Raw genomic sequence first — 18225 nt, forward strand, 5'->3', positions numbered from 1 at the left:
CGACGCAAAGAGAAACAAAGGACGATGACGCGCCGTAAAGCGTTCCTACTTTCAGTCTTCCACTTAGAGCTGTACGAGAACTCGAATGTACCGAGCAGTTCGTTTCTTCCGAACAACTCGAATACAACACGAGCGACTCGGTTGCTTTCGAAGCGCGCGATTGCGTTTCGAAACGCTCGAACATTTGCTTCAAACAGCTTAAATATTTCGAGTAGCGCAAAAAAATTCGACCTGTTCGAATATATTTATTCTAAATTCTATTTCTCTTTATGCGAAGGGAAAGTCCCGTAAATTTAACAAAACAGAAAGCTCAACAAATTGAAACGAGAACAATAAATTGGAGTTGTTAAAATACTTGGAAATATTGGAACATATTATTAGGCCTGTGTGTTTAATTCGTAATAAAAAAAAATAGAGAAATATATTAAATATATAGAACGTATTTTAAGTAGAAACTTCGTTTGGCAAAGTGAGGTCGTATTTAATAAAAGCAAAACGAAAGAAATTCCTCTATAAATTCCAGTCTACGATTCTAGCACCATTGCGCAGCTTTATTCTCGTTCATCATCGTCTGATCAACGAATGAATTCCGATAATTAAATCGACTAATATAAGATCTCGTTAGAATTTGAAGATTAGATTAAATTATCGATGTTCGCATGCAATTCTCTATATGTTTCCTATTTACTATGGGCAAACCTTATCGTTAGTAGTCAGAAGTTGCACTCTTTTTCTTCGTTACTTTCATCCGTGTCTTCCGTCATGCTTCATTTCGCGTCATTAGAATTATATACAAATCGTAACCGCGACAAAGCAATACTTCAAACGTTTCCAAACAGCGGTGAAAAGATAAATTTCTAAAATATTTATTGAAATCATATGGACGATACTGTTCGAGAATCGCGAATCGTCAACTTCTGACCATTGCGGCCGTCACTGATCCTCCAAACTGACACAGACAACAAATTCTGTTCGCACGTTTGCACAGCATTCGCAGAAATCGATGGCATAATAATTACTTTCGTCTTAAAGAGATTAGGAATATAATTGGAATATAATTGAAACATTTACAAACGTAATGTCTCCTGGTATCGGTTATTGGGGACCTCTATGTCGTAGCGTGGGTTTCTCGATAAAGACGTCGATCTCCAGAGTAGCTTAAACGGTGACGGCACGATTGGCTTTGCCGATGTAAAACCTCATCCGCGATTCTAACACCTAAGTCGGAAATATTGACAAAGTTAGGACGTGTGAGGCGACGACTATCCGCTCGAATCGTTCATGTTCGCTTCTATCGACGAGTTACTTCGCTAGTTAGTGGATTCCGTGTTGGAGGACGGCGATGGTTCCGGACTCTGCACGAGAGGAGTATCTCTTCCGATCGTAGGTGTTAATAACATACCGCGTGGACTGAACGTGTCGCAATAGAGATTCTCCTTTTTGTGGACTCGTCTTACGTGGCTTCGTAGGTTGTCGCGACGGGCACTTCTGTACGCGCAGTGAGGACAAAGGTGAGGTTTCTCGCCCGTGTGCATCCGACGATGTTGAATGAGCTAAAACAAAACAGAGAATATTAATAACTCGTTGTTGGCCAATCGTCGATCTTACAGGGAACTCCTCCGACTCGTACACCTACGAATCTTCGATTTTATATCAACTTAGTCCACGTATTTCGAATAACAAATTGCGTGATTATCATGTTTTACAATTTTACATATTAGAAATGTAGCTCGATTCTACCAAAAGGTGATTCCACCTTCCCCATTCTGTGGCCAGATCCTTTAAGATAAAATCGTTGTTCTTCAACAGTGTAACTTTGGGTCACCTGTCTCTTCTGAATATGCATTCTTCTCAACAAATCATCCTTCAAAGTTCGATAGCTACATACGTGATCTCAAGTCACTAACTAGCTTCAAAACTACTCCAGAACACATCGACGCTAACATGTAAACATTACCTCGGAAGAAAATAATACTATCGTATCCTAACTACAAATTATTTAAAAAGAAATACATTACAATATAATTGCACTTTTTCCAAAACTGGACTTGTATATTAGTTTTGAAAAAAGCCAGCTCAATTGTAAGGGAATACTCTCTTGACCCACTACGTATCGATCGCGAATACATTCGAGGATCACTGACAGGATCGCGTAGTATTTACATAAAGCCATACTTTTGATTAAAAGGCAGAATAGAATGTATCCCAGGTATTCTATAAAATTGTAAAGGTCTGGCAGGGTATCGTTGGATTTACGATCGACTGAGGATTATACGGCTGTCTCGCGGATAAAAATCTAAAAACAATCCGAGTCCATAGATTTCGTTCGCTGTCGTGTTTTGAAATTCTACCCGTTGCTCGAGTGCGGAGCTTCGATGCTCCGAGCTACCCTTTCAACGGCGGGAGAAATATTACCTTTTTCAGTTGGACCGTGCGAAAAATGCAAATGTCGCAGCAGAAATACCGGTCGTCGCGATGCCTTCTCATGTGTCTGCTGAGATCGACTTCGGAGGATCGGTCGGCGCCGCAAACCGCGCAGCTCACCCTGGTCTCTGGCGCTGTGCCCTTCGCGTGGGCCCTTAAATGCCTCTGAAACGCCTTCTCGATGGTGCAGGCGTACGAGCACAGCGAGCAACGGTACTCTTCTCTTTCGTATCTGCGCACGAGAGAGCACAATAAGTCGGGATTACCTGGCATTTCCGTTATCCAAACCTCGATTCGGTATTTTCACTTTATAAGATCGTGCATCGAAGCTTTTAAACTCTAATGCATTGTGTGCAAAGTCAATTTTTCTTCTCTTTAACATCCTCAGATATACTGGGTCATCCTCAACATTTATTCAAATTATTATGTCAATATTAGAAACATATCTTACTGACAAAGGAGACAAGTCATCACTGAGAATTTTGTTTTTCATTACTAATTTTTCGATTCGAACTTCGAGTACTTGCGAATAATAAACGAACAGGCGTCGGTAAAATGTTGTAGAAAAATTTTGAGTACCTGTACCTGACGCGTTGCAATGCCAGGCTTCGTTTCTTCCCTGTCGGTGTCATTCCCTGTGCCACGTGCGCCGCCACGTGGGTCTCCATTTCGCACCTGCTGCTCGTTATGAAGTCACAGCCCGAGGACGGACAACTTTTCGTTTCTCCTGTTTCCGTGCTGGAGACAGGTGGATGGCAATCGACAATGTGTTTCCTTAGCGCCGGTCTCGTCGGTGCAACCACGTCGCAGGAACCGCAGGAGTAACCGCGATGAGCATTGCTCACGTTTGGACTGCTACCTCGCGACCTGGAAATCGGTTGGAACGATGCAAAATTTTGCGTACATTGCGTTGCTGATCGATTGAGCAAATTGTATAAAAGACTCGGACGATTCAGGTTCAATTGCATGGTCCACAAAACATTGTGTGCCAACATTCGGTTTCAAATGACAATATGGAACCATCCCCACCAAGTTTGTATTTATTTAGATAGAGTTCAGTTATTGATTAACCTTGTCCATTTACTTTTTTTGTGCTCTTTTCTTGGTTTATTAAAATAAATAGAATACAAATTACTTTTAAAAAATTTTGAATTTTTCTGACTCTAGTACAATTTGTAGTGAAGAAAATTCGAATGGTCTGTATTAAAACTTTTCCTATATGTTTGTAATTAGCATGAAAATAATTTTAAAACAATGTATCACTACATAATATGTGCTTTATATATGGTTTCAAAATAGCAAGAAGCAAAGTGATTAAAATATGTAATATTTTCAGGAGCATCCTAATATATCAAACCGCTATAATTTTTACGTTCATACGGAAATTTCCATTTAAAACAACGTTGGAAAATTCAAACAGTATTCAATATTCCGCAGCAAGAAAAGAACAAGGGTATCAAAGGATTAAAATGCATTTCAAATTTTGGAATCGGTACGCGCGAAACGCCCATAACTCAATATCGGTCAATATCCTTCGAAGCTTTTGATTTACGATATCATTTATCTGGGATGTTTCAGATATCTGAAACGCCCACGTGTCGTTGAATAGAAAGGACCATTTGCTTTCTAGTTCGATGGATTCGTTGGTTTCATTTTATCGATTTCGTAGCACCCTAAATAAAACCTTGCGTTTGAACGTCATACGTCCGATTTCAGTGAGAACCACACTTGGCAATCTATAAATAAAATAAAATATCTAAACCAAGGATTACGTTTAATTCTCACTGAAATCATTCGTTTATTTTATGTCGCGTTACGAACGACTTCTGGCCCATTATGCGTCCAGTTTTGCCCTGAAAGAGGTCCGTGACTTTACGCAGCCATGCAGCTTATCTGACCCGCCGGGATAAAGAAAAATTTAAACGCCTCGTGTGCCGGCCACGGCATTAAGTAGGTTCTTATGTAAACCACTTTGACTGGAAAGGGTTGGTAACTGGCGAGGATGCATACTTCTCGGTGTAAGACGAATGTTCGCTCTCGGAGTCGCTGTCGGAGGGAATGTTTGGGATCTCTGTAGCTTCGAGGGCCGCCGTCGCCGCAGACAGTCTTCCAAGCATGGCGGTGTATGCTCCGAGGACCCAGCCATTTAGAACCGGTGTGACCGTTCCTTCCTATTATAAAATCGAAATATTAATACGATTGCGTGATTCGTTTAATTTTACGTGAACACCTCTAATACAGTGGTTTAAAAATTGTGGAAGTTGCAAATAAAAATTTCGAATAACGAATGAAAAGCAAGCAACTGTTCGCCCGTCGCTCGTTAAGTAAAAATAAAAGTTTCGATAATAGAATAAAATTATTTCACAACGAGCAAACAAAAATTTAACTGTGCGATCGAATAATGGTTTATCTATTAGACCCTGCGTTGGACGCGACGCTATTAATCGTTTAAACAGTTTCCACTTGCTCGATAGTTTATTAGTACATAATTAATTTGAACAGATTATACAAACGACTAACCACGTAATTGCTGTGACCCGAGTTAACTCGAACAACATAGTCGACAGATAAACAAGCGAAATCACGCTGAGGAAATAATGAAGAGCAAAATGAAAGGAGGAATATAAAATTAAGATTAGAGTCGCTCAATTCTCGAGCAGCTTGACCACGTCGAGACTCGAGTAATTTAATTCGCAACATTGCAAAGCTTCGACAATAAAATCGATCCTTGCTGTGACCGGTCAAATCCCGAAATGGTACTTGAATTAAGTGTTCCTCGCCATTGGTCCATTCTGACCGATTGTTTTGCTAATCGATAATCTCCTATTTCAGCCGCATTCGTTACTCTTTTTCTTGAATTACCTACTTTTACGTTTATTGCAATTCGATGAAATTTAATTTGTGAAGTCAATCGAATTCGACGTACCTTATCGAAAGCAAGGTAAGCCATCGGATCGAGCAGCTTCGTCGAAAGATTATTGTTGGCCGAGCGATGGGAACTGTTTGTACTTCCGCTGTCGCTTTCCTCCCCAGCGTCTTCGTTGTCGTTGGTTTCTTTTGGTACGGACGTCTGTACAATCAAAAAGAAACTAATTGCGTCGTCCAATTTTATTTTAATTTACACGGTGACGTTAATGCGACAAATATGTAACTATACTAAACGTTTTAACCGAATTCTATTAACAAATTCTAATTTGTGTGAAATTTATGGAATAAATTTATGTAGATTTATAGTTTAGTACTTGTAGATAATAGATAAATATTCGATATAACTGCATAGACGTTTTCAACAGAAATTACCAGAGACCATCTTATATTTTAGCCTGTTACCCTGACATAATTCCTTAAATCTCTGGGACTTTCTGCAGTTGATATTATCTAAGAAACATCGGATGTAACTCGTGGTCCATTTGGTAAGAATAGCTGTTTTCAACCGGGATTTAGAAGTAGACTGATACTGATAATCAGTATCCTACGATGAAGCTAGCAATACTACTGGCGAAATGCCATGAACGTCTTCCAAAAGGACACGATTTTCTTTCCGCCGGGAACGACATTAACTGCAAAAATCGGAGTCGTGAATACGTTAAGCTTTTCAGTCTCTATTTCCATCGAATATAAAAGTAACGTATCAGCGTACAGTCATTTCGATTTTTATATAAAATATTCCAAGTGTCGTTTCTCGACAAACATAATTGACATTGAATTATTAAATAAATCAAGCATGTTATGTTTGATAATAATTTTACTACATAAATAAATTTAATATTTCAAGCCAAATTCTGTATGTTGGGGAAAACTGGTAGAGTTGCATAAACCAACGTTTATATAATTTTGTTCATCCATGAAGGGAGGAAAATACGATGTCAAAGTTTGACGATCTATTTCTGAAATACCGTTTGTTACTTGCAAAGACCATTAACACTAGAATTGCAGATAATTATAATGTATTTATTTGTAATTGATAGGTGAAGAAATGTATAATTTTCTAGTTTTATTAGAAATTACGATTGGGTCAATTTGACTGCTTTGGTAGTTCTAGTGTTGATATAATACCTAATAAAAAAGTTCGACGACTCCGTGGGCGTCATGGGGTATACCTGATTATCATTCTCGTCTGGTATTTCGATGTTTCCTTCGTTGTCGTCGCGTGGTTGCTGATCATCGTCCTGCTCAGCATCCTTTTTCTCGACGTCGCCCTCGCTGGAGGCGACGGATGGCTTTGTGACCAGTTCCATGGGCCCGTACGGTGGTCCGGGCGACGTCAGCGGTAACGGCACCATGTCTGGCCGATGAAGGGCGCTCAGGGCGAAGGCTGCCCTCGGGAGCAGCTGCGTCGCGCTTGGCGGCAGAATCGGGTGCCTTCGGGCGAGACGCGGGTCACCCCAAAGTTCACCCGCGGCGTGAAGACTCCAGATCCCATATTCCATCTGGAACCGTTCGCAACTGGGTCAGCGAGGCACCGTCGATGATCCTCACTGGCGTCTGGACGTTCGAGTCACGGACAGACAGAGATTCGAAACGACGCCCGTGCGAGCCGTTTCGCGGCGTCTATTTAAAACGGCCCGCCGATACGATTAAAACGAAACCGAAAATAGTATAACCGTTTAATGGAAAAGGCGATATTCCCTTGTTCGTCAAATTATTCCGCCGCGGTAACCGTTACCCTGGCTAGACGAATTTTAGGGATGAAAGATAGATGAGACCACGTACCGAAAGACTGGAATAGAGTAGCCATTAATAAAGGATAAGGTTCTTCATCTAGCGAGACATCGATCGTTCAATGATCACTGGAAATAGGCGGATTCTGATCAAGTAGGTTCTTCGGTACTACAACTTTGCGAGAAATTGTTAAAACGAATAAATAACCGGATAATATTCGTTAGTTATTGAACTGATTCCGAATTAAGTTCATTTAAAATATTATTTAAAGAATGTCTTTTCATCTATACTACATTCAACGTATATTCTAAGTTTACACGATAATCATATGAACTAACAAATCCTCATGCATTTATTCAAACAAATCACCAACATCGATTTTCGTTAAATGTTTGAACGAGTATTATGGAAGACCGCCTCATTGATTTTGGAGTATGGACTTCCAAATCGGCTTTCAGACGCTGCTAATCTCAACCTCTTGTTGAATACATTACCTAGGATCTTAGAAGATATACCTTTCGTTGAAAGATTATGATGATGAGGGATCAGCTCAATTTGAACGATTTGAACACAGGTCAAAGGTGGTGAATAGAGATTCTCAATTCATCATAACGGCGCAAGAACGTCTATACTGGTAGATGTTAGGGCAAAAATATCGACGACCAGTGATAATAAACGAGGATGAACATCAAGCGCTACCCAAACCTAATTTAGGAGTCATCAGAGCAACTTATCGTAGTTAACTATAATCACTTGATCGTGAAACAAAAGACCTGGAGATGATTCTACGTAAAAAACATACCGAATACCTTCGCCCGTATAATCGCTTCCTAAAATATTTACGAACAATAGGCAGACTGGGTTTCAAAATTATTGTATTCGAGAGACACCTTATTTTTCAAATCATCAATCTGTCGTGCTCTCTTAATGATCGAATTGCTAACCAGAGACCGAAACGTCGAACGTCGATTATCAATAACTGATGAAAATAATTCAAAGCTGTACAATAGAGACGTAATTATCGCGCGCGCATTAATGCGTTTGCTTTCACGGCGATTCCTCCAATACGGTACTTAATGAATTAATGAAGATAATTTTCATAAAATGAAAATGGCCCGTGAGCACGCCGCGATAGAGATTACAACGGATTTTCGTAACGAGGCATGGAAATGCGTGTACAATTTCACGAAGAATTCCACGTCAAACGGAATTACAAGATCAAAGTTAAAAACAGAATTTTGTTCGATCATATACAAATTACAGCTAGAATTTCTTGACGATTTATTTATCAAATATGAAAATGCTTTGGTGACTCGAATATTTGTCGAATGAAATATGAATACTATTCAGATATTAGACTATTCAAATATTATATAAATAATGTATATTATTTTGATGCCTAATTATTCCAATACTTAACTACGAAGAGAATCGAAATTATTGCAAATATTGTGTCAACGTATTTGAATAACAATATTGAAATATTGTTCATCTAATGAGAAGGTGAACTCTAGTAATACACCCATGCTACTTGCGAAAATATCGCACCACTGCATTTTGTCCAGGATTATAGTGTAGATTCGACGTATAATTAATCGAAACGTGAAAAAATTGATCAGACGATTGAAAAACCGATAATGAAGCTTATATTAAAAAAATATTAATGCAAATATTAATTTCAGAAATCTAGAACAGAAATCTAGAAATAAAAGTTGAAAAAATGATGTATCGAACAATCATAAAAAAACAATTAATTTATAACTATCTAGGACCAAAAACAATTAATAAATTCTGTACTACTATATTCAGAAAATTCGCCTGTATTTTTTAAGACCAATTAGAACCTTCCAATATTTCTACTTTTCACGTAATACCTCAATTTTGTCAAAAAAACTCGTGTTTTTCGAAATCTGGGGGTGGTACAACAATTCGATTTCCAGTTTCTTGTTTTCCGGCTCTACAAGGATCATCCAGTGGTTATTGAGAGGCAGAGAAAAAGTTTGAATTTGTTGGACAGCGTAATCTATAGGTACGTCTCGACCATAGTACGAACCGGAAGTCCTCCGAGAGACAAATCCCGCGGTTCGATCGCGACAAAATTTTCATCCGCAACTTAGACCGTAACTAATTGTCGTTTACGTCCCAACGTTCACATTTATTTTTACGCGAAATAGGGAGTAGTATTTAATATTTGTTCCCGCGTAACAAAACGAAGCTTCGCAGAATTTTCACGAGCAGAAACGCCGCGTAATTGCTGCGCGTTTTGTAATGTTTAATAAGCGGGCCCCGCAATGGACAAACTCTGAACTCATTATTTACAAAACTTCGTCTGCGCTCATTACTCGTAAAACTGTCCGGGGAAGCGGTAATCATTTTAATGACCGTTTCGCGTTTAAAAATTTTCCAAACGAACTAAAGGACTTTTGATTGCGGAAGTTTCGCGACACGTTTTCGTTTATCATAGCGGATTTGCGTAAAAATAACGCAACAAATGTCTCGACTAATAAATCCATTGATCCGGTCGTTTTGCGAAACGTACAGTCCGCGGGATGAAAATTTCGTACGTTACGATGGTTATGCGATGAATGCGTTCACAGACAGCTGGTCGATACCGTTGTAAATTTAATGAAGCTAACAATTTTCGGAATCGTGGAAACGGTGAAAATTGAAGCACTCCGCGAAAATAGGTGTACGTGTCCTTATTAATTAAGGAATTAATCAGTTTCTTGCCCGCAAGACTTGTCCGACGAACGAAAATATACCGTCAAAAAACCAACTTGCTTAAATGCTTAATTTTTGCTGATATTTGCAACTCAGACTGAACGATAATAGTGCAAATTGTGTAGAAAAATTACTTTTATTCAAATTAATATTTATATTAATATTTGTGAGAAATAAGGAATAAAAACTATTAGATGTTCATTAGCGGAGTATGTGAATGAAATGAAGGAAAACAAATATGATAGTTTCAAATAATTTCCAATTGCGTTGCGATTCTCCAGTTTGAGACTATCTTCAGACGCATAAAAAAGGATCCAAAAACAGAACGATTATAAACGTAAATCGAAGCTCAAGCTTCTTATATGCTGATTTTAAGCAAAACAAAAAATAAACTCTACAATATTGCGCGTACACGACCACATGAAATTCGACTCGCGTGAGTGGAAGTTGACCATCAGAGTCAGACCAGCTGGACCCACTAATCGTGAAGTGAAACACCTAAAGACAACTCGATAAAATAATGAATTTCGCAAAACCTTTTTTCACCGCTTGACACGAAACCTTACTCGCCGGAAGAAGCCATCAAGTTTGTTTCTTCTCAACATTTTTCACGAAGCAGATGCACTTATTCCCCATTGACGATCGTTTAAGCATGCAAATACGCTTCAGCAACTTGGCCGTGGAGAAACAAGCAAAGAAAAAAAAAAGGTGAAATGCAAAACCGTAACAAACCACCCTTAAGCGATTAAACCATAGTGACAGGTTGAAAAGTAAGGCAATCTTTAGAAATTTTTGTCGAGAATGAGAATCTGTACGTTTTCATATTATATTTCAGGTGATTTGATAATTAGATACTTGTCCATTAGTGCTGCAAAATTGATTTTTCAAGATTTCTCGAAATGTGATGTACATATTTACTTCAAATTTTAATGGTACTTTTTAAAATACCTCGTTTATCGTTTTAACGTGATTCTTTCTTATTATTTCATTTCTTTTCATTTTATATTAAGAAGACTGAAAATTTACGTGAAAAATGAAATGTTTGAATCATAGAATTAAAGAAAATTTATTTGCCCTCTAGAAATCATAAACGATTATCAATTTCTGATAGATGTATTGTATGCAATCTTAAGAGCAAATTTGTTTGAGTTTAACTTTAGTTATTGTCTTATAATTACCCGCAGCTTCGCGTTTAGTTTCCTCCAGTTATGTGCGTGTCGAAAATATGTACATAACAAAAAAGTTTTTAAATTTAATTTCCAACAAATGATATCATAAATACTTTCGGTGTGAAAGCACGTATAAGCTCAGAGTACGTCATACATTTTATAGTTGACATTCTCGGCCCCCTCCCCCTACCATCAGAAATTTTGCGATGTTATATAGCTAATATTTTAAGTCAGTTTACTCTAGGGATACGTTCCAAATTTCATCGCGATAACTGAAGCTGTTTTTTCGCGATACAGTAAGAAATAGACAGACAAAACTAAATTTTATTTGTAATAACAATTTCGCTCACTCTTCACCCTCATTATTCGTAAGGTAACGATATATAACCTATGTTACTCGGGAATAAGTGAGATTTTAAGTTCAGTTGACATTACATAAAACAAACTTTACTCTGTACAGTATTGGTATAGATTATTTAATAAAAAGCCACGATCGGACAGTAGCAACACAACTCGAAGTCAATATGTAACAAAAATTTTTCTTTCAAACATTTTAAACAAATAAAAACTTGACAACCAATGAGTTTTCTAAACAACAAGTAAAATTAAACAACCTCAATATTATTTAATCTTTTTTTTTTAATTTTACTCTCAGTTTAACAAATGTTTAATATGTTGATAAAACAAAAAAAAAAGTAAGAAATTACCCAGTCAATAAATAAATTGCAAAGATGACCTTACTTTTCGATCTGGACCTTGGTTATTCCCCTTAAAACGTATCGACTGCATCGCGAGAGGTTCTTTGGCGGATGTAGGAAGCAAGCTTATCAAAAATCGCTAAACGAAAATATAAAAAAGAAAGGAGAAGAAGAAGTAAATGTTAACCGAAACGTGTCCTCGGTGGGAGTAGAAAAAATGTAATAAAAGATTCCTCTTACGGATGCCCGTCCGGTGGCCTACCGCAATTCAGGCCGATCGTCATTACGGTAAATCATCCCCCGGTTACGGTGGCCCGCTACGAGCAAGAAGCTGCCGATCTCTCCACGTTACCGGTCGACCGGAAGTTACGCAGTAGCACCGCGGCTACGAGTGACGTGCACGCGGGCCGCGAGTCGCGCCGAGAGAAATACGTCCGGATACGTGCTGCCGCAGAACGAACTCGCGAGATTCCTGACCATTGGACCGACCCTCGTGCATGCATACTTTAGCATAACGTTCTCTATACAATATCCAGAAAGAGGGACGAGGGGAACGAGAGGAAAAGAGAGGCAGCGACGAAGGGAGCGCGGGCCAGAGACAGACAGAGATATACAACAACCCCTCCCCCGTCACAGCCGCGTCGTCCTACCTCGCTGACCCCTTCCCATTGCCCTCGCGAATCGATTTGTTATTGTTTTTGTGTCTGCGGTCGTCGCGGCGAGCGGAGCGAGCGGGGTGCATATCGGTGGGTGGCAGCCCGGAGACCGGGTTCGCGGGAAGAAGGGTGGATTGGGGAGAGAGGGGAGGGTGGGTGCCAGTCGCAGCTTCAAAGGCTCGGTTTTCGGACCGGCAGAGAGGCGACCAGGAAGGGCGAACGGGGCTGCTACACCACCCTGGACAAAAGGGGAAAGGCGGTGCGGTAAGGGTGCACTTTGGTAGCTCGAAAGAGATGAACGAATAGTTACACGTTCCTGGCCAGTGGTGTAGCCCTTGTGACCGTTTGCGTTATCGAATTCTCGACGAACGCTGCGGCTCCTGCAAAGAACCCGAATGGAATACCTCTTGTCGCGAATCTCTTTCTTTTTTTCTCCATTAAAGTATATCATTCCTCCTGCGTACGAGGTTACATCCCTTCCGAGTGTATAGAGCGCTATATCGTTTACTGGCCGACGTCATGTCCCCTGACGAACAAAATGCTCTCCTCGACGATGGAGAAATCCTGGCTACGCCACTGGGCTTCACTGCTAAAAAGAGCGAGAGAAAATGGGTGGGAAAGGATGGAAGCTGGCACACTGATGAGAGAGCAAGATGAGGAAACGAGGAGGGAGAGGGAGACCAGGGGGAGGAGAAGGTGGGTGGTGAACGGAAGAAACGACAGGGTGAGAGGGAGGAACCGCGAGGGTTAAGCGTAGAGGGGGTTAGTTGCTGCTGGTACTCCACAGTAAAGAGAGGGAGGGTTAAGGGGAGGAGGGGAGGGAAATAGATCGGATTGCGTGGTCGACACGAGGGTTGGTTGGTATGAGTGCAACGGGATAAAAGAGGGAGCAAAAGTGAGAAAGCGGGAGACAGAGATGCTGATAGTTGGCGCGTGTATGAGAGAAAGAAAGGGTGCAAGACGTGGATTGGTCGGAGGGAAAGAGAAACTCGACGTAAGACGAGGGATACGACGGTTTGACAGGTGACAACCGATCGGACCACTGACGTCACAGATCACTCGCTCGGCCGTTTGCTCGCACGCACAAACACGATTTACCGCACACACGGGCGTACGTAGGAGACGACGCGCGCGCGCGTGATGTGTCGTGTATCACGCCGTTACTCGCGTTCCGTGCACAGCTACGTCGTACATAAGTTTCCACGCCGCGAGAAAAAAAAAAAAGGGTTCCGCACGAGAGGGCGAGACAGAGTGAGAGAGCGAGCACGGGACAAGAGAGATGGAAAATTGAGAAAGAAGAAAAAAATATAGGACGGCGCGATAAAGAGACAGGGAGAAACGGAAAGGGAAAAAGATCGAGAGTGGGAGACGAGAAATTTTTCGGCGGAAGTAAGTAGTAACGTATTTACGATGCTAACCGGCTGATAGCCTCGCGCGACGCCTCTATCTGGTTACCATTACACTCGGATGTATGAAATGCGCCAGCAGCATACACCATCCCCCCACAATAGCCCTATTTATGATTGGGCAAAATTGCTTTCCATGCGCAGAATAAAATCGCGCGCGGCCGAGGAAAAATCCGCGGGGGTTGGAAGCACGCGAGTATCGCGACCTGCGCCGCGCTCCTCCCGACGTGGTTCTTTCGAAATGTCGAAATCGACAACATTTTGCGCCCGCGTCCGAATTACACGAATCAATCGCCGGCTCGAGGACGATCTTTGTTCGTTTGATTTTCTTTGCGGTACGTGCTTGCAAAATTTGGGGAAAAATTAAATATGGCGAGAGGCCGCGGTCATGCGTAGACGACGCTTCCAACCCCATCTTCCAGTTCGCCAATCACCGAATACAAGCTGATTTCACAGAAACTCCACCGGCGTCGCTGTCCTCGTTTCAGAAAATTGGTCGAGATAACCTTTTGTTGAATGTTTCTGAACGAAAGAATGTTTTCAAAAAGTTTCTTTTGTTAAACCGACATTTGTTTTCTTCCGTTTTGTTCGAACGAATGGAAACATTGTTCCAGTAGACAACAACCGCGATCGTTAATTAAAGTTTGTCGTAACAATTTCAAAAATATGGCGTCGTTTGCTTTAGTTGTATACGAAATAATTTCGCTATGAGTGTGGTTAGAATCGTCTGGTATGTTATTTTAAAAATTATAGTAAACTTTGCAATTAAATTTTATTTCAAATTATATATTATAAAATGTTATAAAAATATGAAAATATTATCACAGCGTTAAACATTTTTTAATACTGTTTTAGTTATAGGTAGATTTATGCTAAAGCCAAAGATGCAATTTTCAATGCAAGAGCTTGTAACTCGCCAATTTCTTTTCCTAACCTAAAAGCATAAAAATATTTATTTCGAAACAATATGCAATTAACATGTTAAAAGTCAAATCCACATGTACTGTACCTTTTGTGAAGATTTTCAATAGTGCTATGGATATTTAAGAAATTTGTAATGCCATCATTAACACTTTTATATGTATCAGTTTTTGATTCAATTATAGACACACTAGACTTTAAAGTATCACTGCAAGATTTTAATGTTTGGATTGCTTCCTCCCACTCTTCAGGTGTTTCAGGAAGAATTATATTGCTATATTGAAGTACATCGAAACGTTGCAGAAAAGAATGTAATTGAGATAAAGTATTTTCCAGCTTTTCAATATATTCCCTTTCTGCAATTAAAACAATTACCTTGAAAATACACCTCATGATGTGGTATTTAGTATTTCCAAGATATAAGTACTTATTGTTAAACTTACTTATAGACTTCTTTGCATTTGCAATTTGTTTGTCTATATCATTCTGCAGCATAGTTAAATTTATTATATCTCTCTCTCTGGTTTCTAGTTTAAATAATTTTTCTTCAACATGATCAAGTTCCTTAGCAATTTTTGTTAGCTGCAAGGAAAATGACTTCTTCTTCTTCTGTGTTTTCTTTTCTAAGATATTTTCTATCATTATTTTTTGTAAATATTCATCATAAAGGAGTTGTAATTCTGTATTGTTGCAATCAGCGTCAACTGACTGAGTAGAAAATACAGATAATCTATCCAATAGTGCTTTTCTTGAACCAACTAAATCAATAAACCAAAAAGCATGTTATGTATCATTGAGTTTAATTTTATTGAGAAGCTAAAACAAAATATTTTATTCTTACCATTTTGTGGCACAGCAAAGTCAAATGCAGCCATTGTTCTGTGAAAAATAGTAATTTGTTATGTTATTCTGTGTGAACTTATTAAACAATATTGAGAAATTTTAAGAAGAAGCAGGAAATCTTGTTTATTTTACCTCCTATCATGACGTCGATTTGACGCTCCCATAATACTTTTATTCTGCATATTTTGTTAAGATTTTATATCGCAACACTCCTAATTAAAAATAGCAGTTAAGACTGTTCAAATTATTTCTCGTAATTTGAGGTAGCTAAGCTATTTTGACTTAGCCTGGGTGGACAACTCTTAAGGATTAACTGGTCCGTGTACAGCACCACAGGCGGAGTGCATCAAAACTAAATACGTTGAAAAGATGACCTTAGACCTTGTGGCTCACTCATTGGTTGCAATCTTGGGAGAAAAAATATCGTACCACAACAATAACAGCAAAAGTTCTAGAAGTGACATCTTGTGTTTAGAAAGCAAAACAATTGTGTAACTAGAATTTAGAACCAAGAATTTATCTATTTATAGCATCACCATTGATGTTATTTATTTAAATGACTTAAAGTTGCTGATAACGTTGATTAGTGATTATTTGGTTTATTTGATACGTGGACTAATCATAACGGACATGATAAGAAAATATGTTTCTTGTCAATAATTTTATCAGTGTACTATAGAACAAATTATTTTTAAAAAGTTGATCATCGAGGAACAATTTTTACTAAGAATTCATAATCATGGTTAGTTTATGTCAATCAAGTGAATTATTAGCTTAATTTTTTTAGAAAGCTATTTTCTTTGTTCCAAAGAAATAGATAAGTAAAGTACACATTTTTAGTCATACAATAATTGATCTTTAATAACACATTTTATTTTGAAAGTAGGTTATATAGAATTACATGGGGTATTTTGATGCTCTATCAACTACATTTGCTTTATTTAAAATTAATATTGTACTCTATTATTTTGTTTAATAAACTGTATAAAATAAAACCAATTGTACAAGGAAGTCGTTGCTCTTTATTTTTTGATAGTATATTTTGTTGTTCCCCATGATACTAGTTTTGTTTTGAGAATACATGACAATATTTAAGAATTAAAATAAACTTGACTCTGTCTTGAATTCTATTAATTTAGAAGAAATATTTCTTTAACAGGATAAGAGAGACATTTCACCAATCCTAAAGAATATACTGTCTCTTGACATTCGATTAACAAACAGTTTTGTGAAATATATGGGCAAATACATGCCTATGAAACAATTAAAAGTACATTATTCAGCATTGGAGGTAAGTTTAAAAATGTATTTATAGTTATTAATTAACAAATAGTTTGGTTTTAAAAATCAACTATAATAATGATAATAAGTTCTCTGAGATCATAGTTGTATAAACAAATTGCTATTTCTTAATATTTCTCACTACTTATATAGATATCATGTAATGGCCTAGTATGGTTTGGATCAGTATTGGCTCTGGTTTGGATTCTTCATAATAAAGATTTATATCAAATGCAAGTCAATTTATTATTAGGTAAGTATAATGTTTTAATAATAAATACAATGTCTATACTAGTAACACTAAGAATGCAAAATTTTGTATAACCAGCTTTTATATTAATTAATAAAGTCATTATGCTTTCAGGCTTGGTGTTGGACGTTATTTTTATTGGTGTATTGAAAGCAATCACACGACGAAGACGGCCTACATCCGCCGCAGTTCCTTTAGCAATAGGACCTGATAAATATTCATTTCCATCTGGTCATGCTTCTCGAGCTATGTTTTTACTTTATTTCTTTAACCATCTATGGCCTGTACCTATGATTTTCTTCCCTCCATTAGTAGCATGGGTTAGTGCTACAGCTTTGTCTAGAATCATGATGGGAAGACACCATATTCTCGATATTATCGCAGGCTTACTTTTAGGTTATGTTGAAGGTCTACTCATGAGTTTCTTGTACTTAGAACCACAAACTTGTTTGTATTTAGTATCTTTTATGACTGATGAAAAAGTGAGTGATACGTAATATAATGTTTAGGCTTTGGTTATGTTATTAAGTGTGTTATATTTTAATATGTTTTTAAATGGTGACAAATTATGCATTATGACTTTATGTGGACTGTGTATAAAATAATCACGTTTTTAATTTTTGCAAGTATTTTACAATTTTTACTTCAGATGCAACTATTTAATTTTAATTGTTTTAAAGTGTCTTAGAATATTCACGATGACGCCAGATGTATGCACATTACTTCATCCGCGGATGCGGTACGAGAATTTGAATACTAGGTTTTGATATTATTATGAATAATTGATGATTTACTTTTCAATGTAAATAAAAGAATACTTTTATACCCTAAATTTATGAAAGAGCAGGTCGCTTCATGTGTACCTAGTGTACGAGGTGAGCAACCGGTGGATGACGTGAATGTGTTAATCTGGACTGGATAAACCAAACTTTGGAAGTACCAAATTACGAGAAATATTAGCTACGATATTATTGATGTTGCAGTACAATTGTAAAATTTAAGAAATAAATTTTGAAAAACCTAACCTTGAATAAAGTGAATACCAGAGAAAAGTACATACATAAATTTGAAATGTAAAAAGGAATATATGGGGAATGTTTTATATAATTATATTTAATAATTTGGTTACCATGTTATTAAATAAATTATAGTATTTTGTACTTTAATCATTTATTCTCTTGTCACGTGATATAG

At 38.1% G+C, this 18225-nt stretch overlaps 3 protein-coding genes across 3 annotated transcripts; 1 reads left to right on the forward strand and 2 right to left on the reverse strand.

The window, feature by feature from the left end:
- Window positions 1-1126: 1126 nt before the first annotated feature.
- On the reverse strand, window positions 1127-13779 carry LOC122403627 (zinc finger protein 408-like). Its single transcript, XM_043407247.1, has 7 exons — window positions 13749-13779; window positions 6525-6854; window positions 5351-5494; window positions 4435-4595; window positions 3004-3291; window positions 2416-2656; window positions 1127-1553 (listed from the first exon to the last, which is right to left on the reverse strand). Exons 2-7 carry the CDS (start codon window positions 6852-6854, stop codon window positions 1311-1313), a joined length of 1407 nt encoding a protein of 468 aa, XP_043263182.1. The 5' UTR covers window positions 13749-13779; the 3' UTR covers window positions 1127-1310.
- Window positions 13780-14603: 824 nt separating this feature from the next.
- On the reverse strand, window positions 14604-15764 carry LOC122403628. The gene is made up of 5 exons (XM_043407248.1): window positions 15633-15764; window positions 15499-15536; window positions 15101-15415; window positions 14746-15013; window positions 14604-14670 (listed from the first exon to the last, which is right to left on the reverse strand). Exons 1-5 carry the CDS (start codon window positions 15680-15682, stop codon window positions 14604-14606), a joined length of 738 nt encoding a protein of 245 aa, XP_043263183.1. The 5' UTR covers window positions 15683-15764.
- A 292-nt stretch (window positions 15765-16056) lies between these two features.
- Window positions 16057-18217, forward strand: LOC122403631 (phospholipid phosphatase 6). Its single transcript, XM_043407254.1, has 4 exons — window positions 16057-16242; window positions 16660-16791; window positions 16935-17034; window positions 17146-18217. Exons 1-4 carry the CDS (start codon window positions 16240-16242, stop codon window positions 17526-17528), a joined length of 618 nt encoding a protein of 205 aa, XP_043263189.1. The 5' UTR covers window positions 16057-16239; the 3' UTR covers window positions 17529-18217.
- The last annotated feature ends 8 nt before the right edge of the window (window positions 18218-18225 follow it).

The sequence above is a fragment of the Colletes gigas genome, unplaced genomic scaffold, assembly GCF_013123115.1.
Source record: "Colletes gigas isolate AHSC1104 unplaced genomic scaffold, ASM1312311v1 Colletes_gigas_Sc00066, whole genome shotgun sequence".
NCBI classification, from domain to species: domain Eukaryota; kingdom Metazoa; phylum Arthropoda; class Insecta; order Hymenoptera; family Colletidae; genus Colletes; species Colletes gigas.

Excerpts from the sequence above, each read along its gene's own strand:
- LOC122403627 (XM_043407247.1), bottom strand. The coding sequence starts at position 6,854 with ATGGAATATGGGATCTGGAGTCTTCACGCCGCGGGTGAACTTTGGGGT. Across the intron at positions 4,596-5,350 it reads CTTACCTTGCTTTCGATAAG|GAAGGAACGGTCACACCGGT; the intron begins GTACGTCGAATT and ends ATTTTATAATAG. Across the intron at positions 1,554-2,415 it reads GCACGGTCCAACTGAAAAAG|CTCATTCAACATCGTCGGAT; the intron begins GTAATATTTCTC and ends GTTTTGTTTTAG.
- LOC122403628 (XM_043407248.1), bottom strand. The coding sequence starts at position 15,682 with ATGCAGAATAAAAGTATTATGGGAGCGTCAAATCGACGTCATGATAGG. Across the intron at positions 15,014-15,100 it reads AAATGCAAAGAAGTCTATAA|AAAGGGAATATATTGAAAAG; the intron begins GTAAGTTTAACA and ends TTTTAATTGCAG. Across the intron at positions 14,671-14,745 it reads ATTGAAAATCTTCACAAAAG|GTTAGGAAAAGAAATTGGCG; the intron begins GTACAGTACATG and ends TTATGCTTTTAG.
- LOC122403631 (XM_043407254.1), top strand. Across the intron at positions 16,792-16,934 it reads TACATTATTCAGCATTGGAG|ATATCATGTAATGGCCTAGT; the intron begins GTAAGTTTAAAA and ends CTACTTATATAG. Across the intron at positions 17,035-17,145 it reads GCAAGTCAATTTATTATTAG|GCTTGGTGTTGGACGTTATT; the intron begins GTAAGTATAATG and ends TTATGCTTTCAG.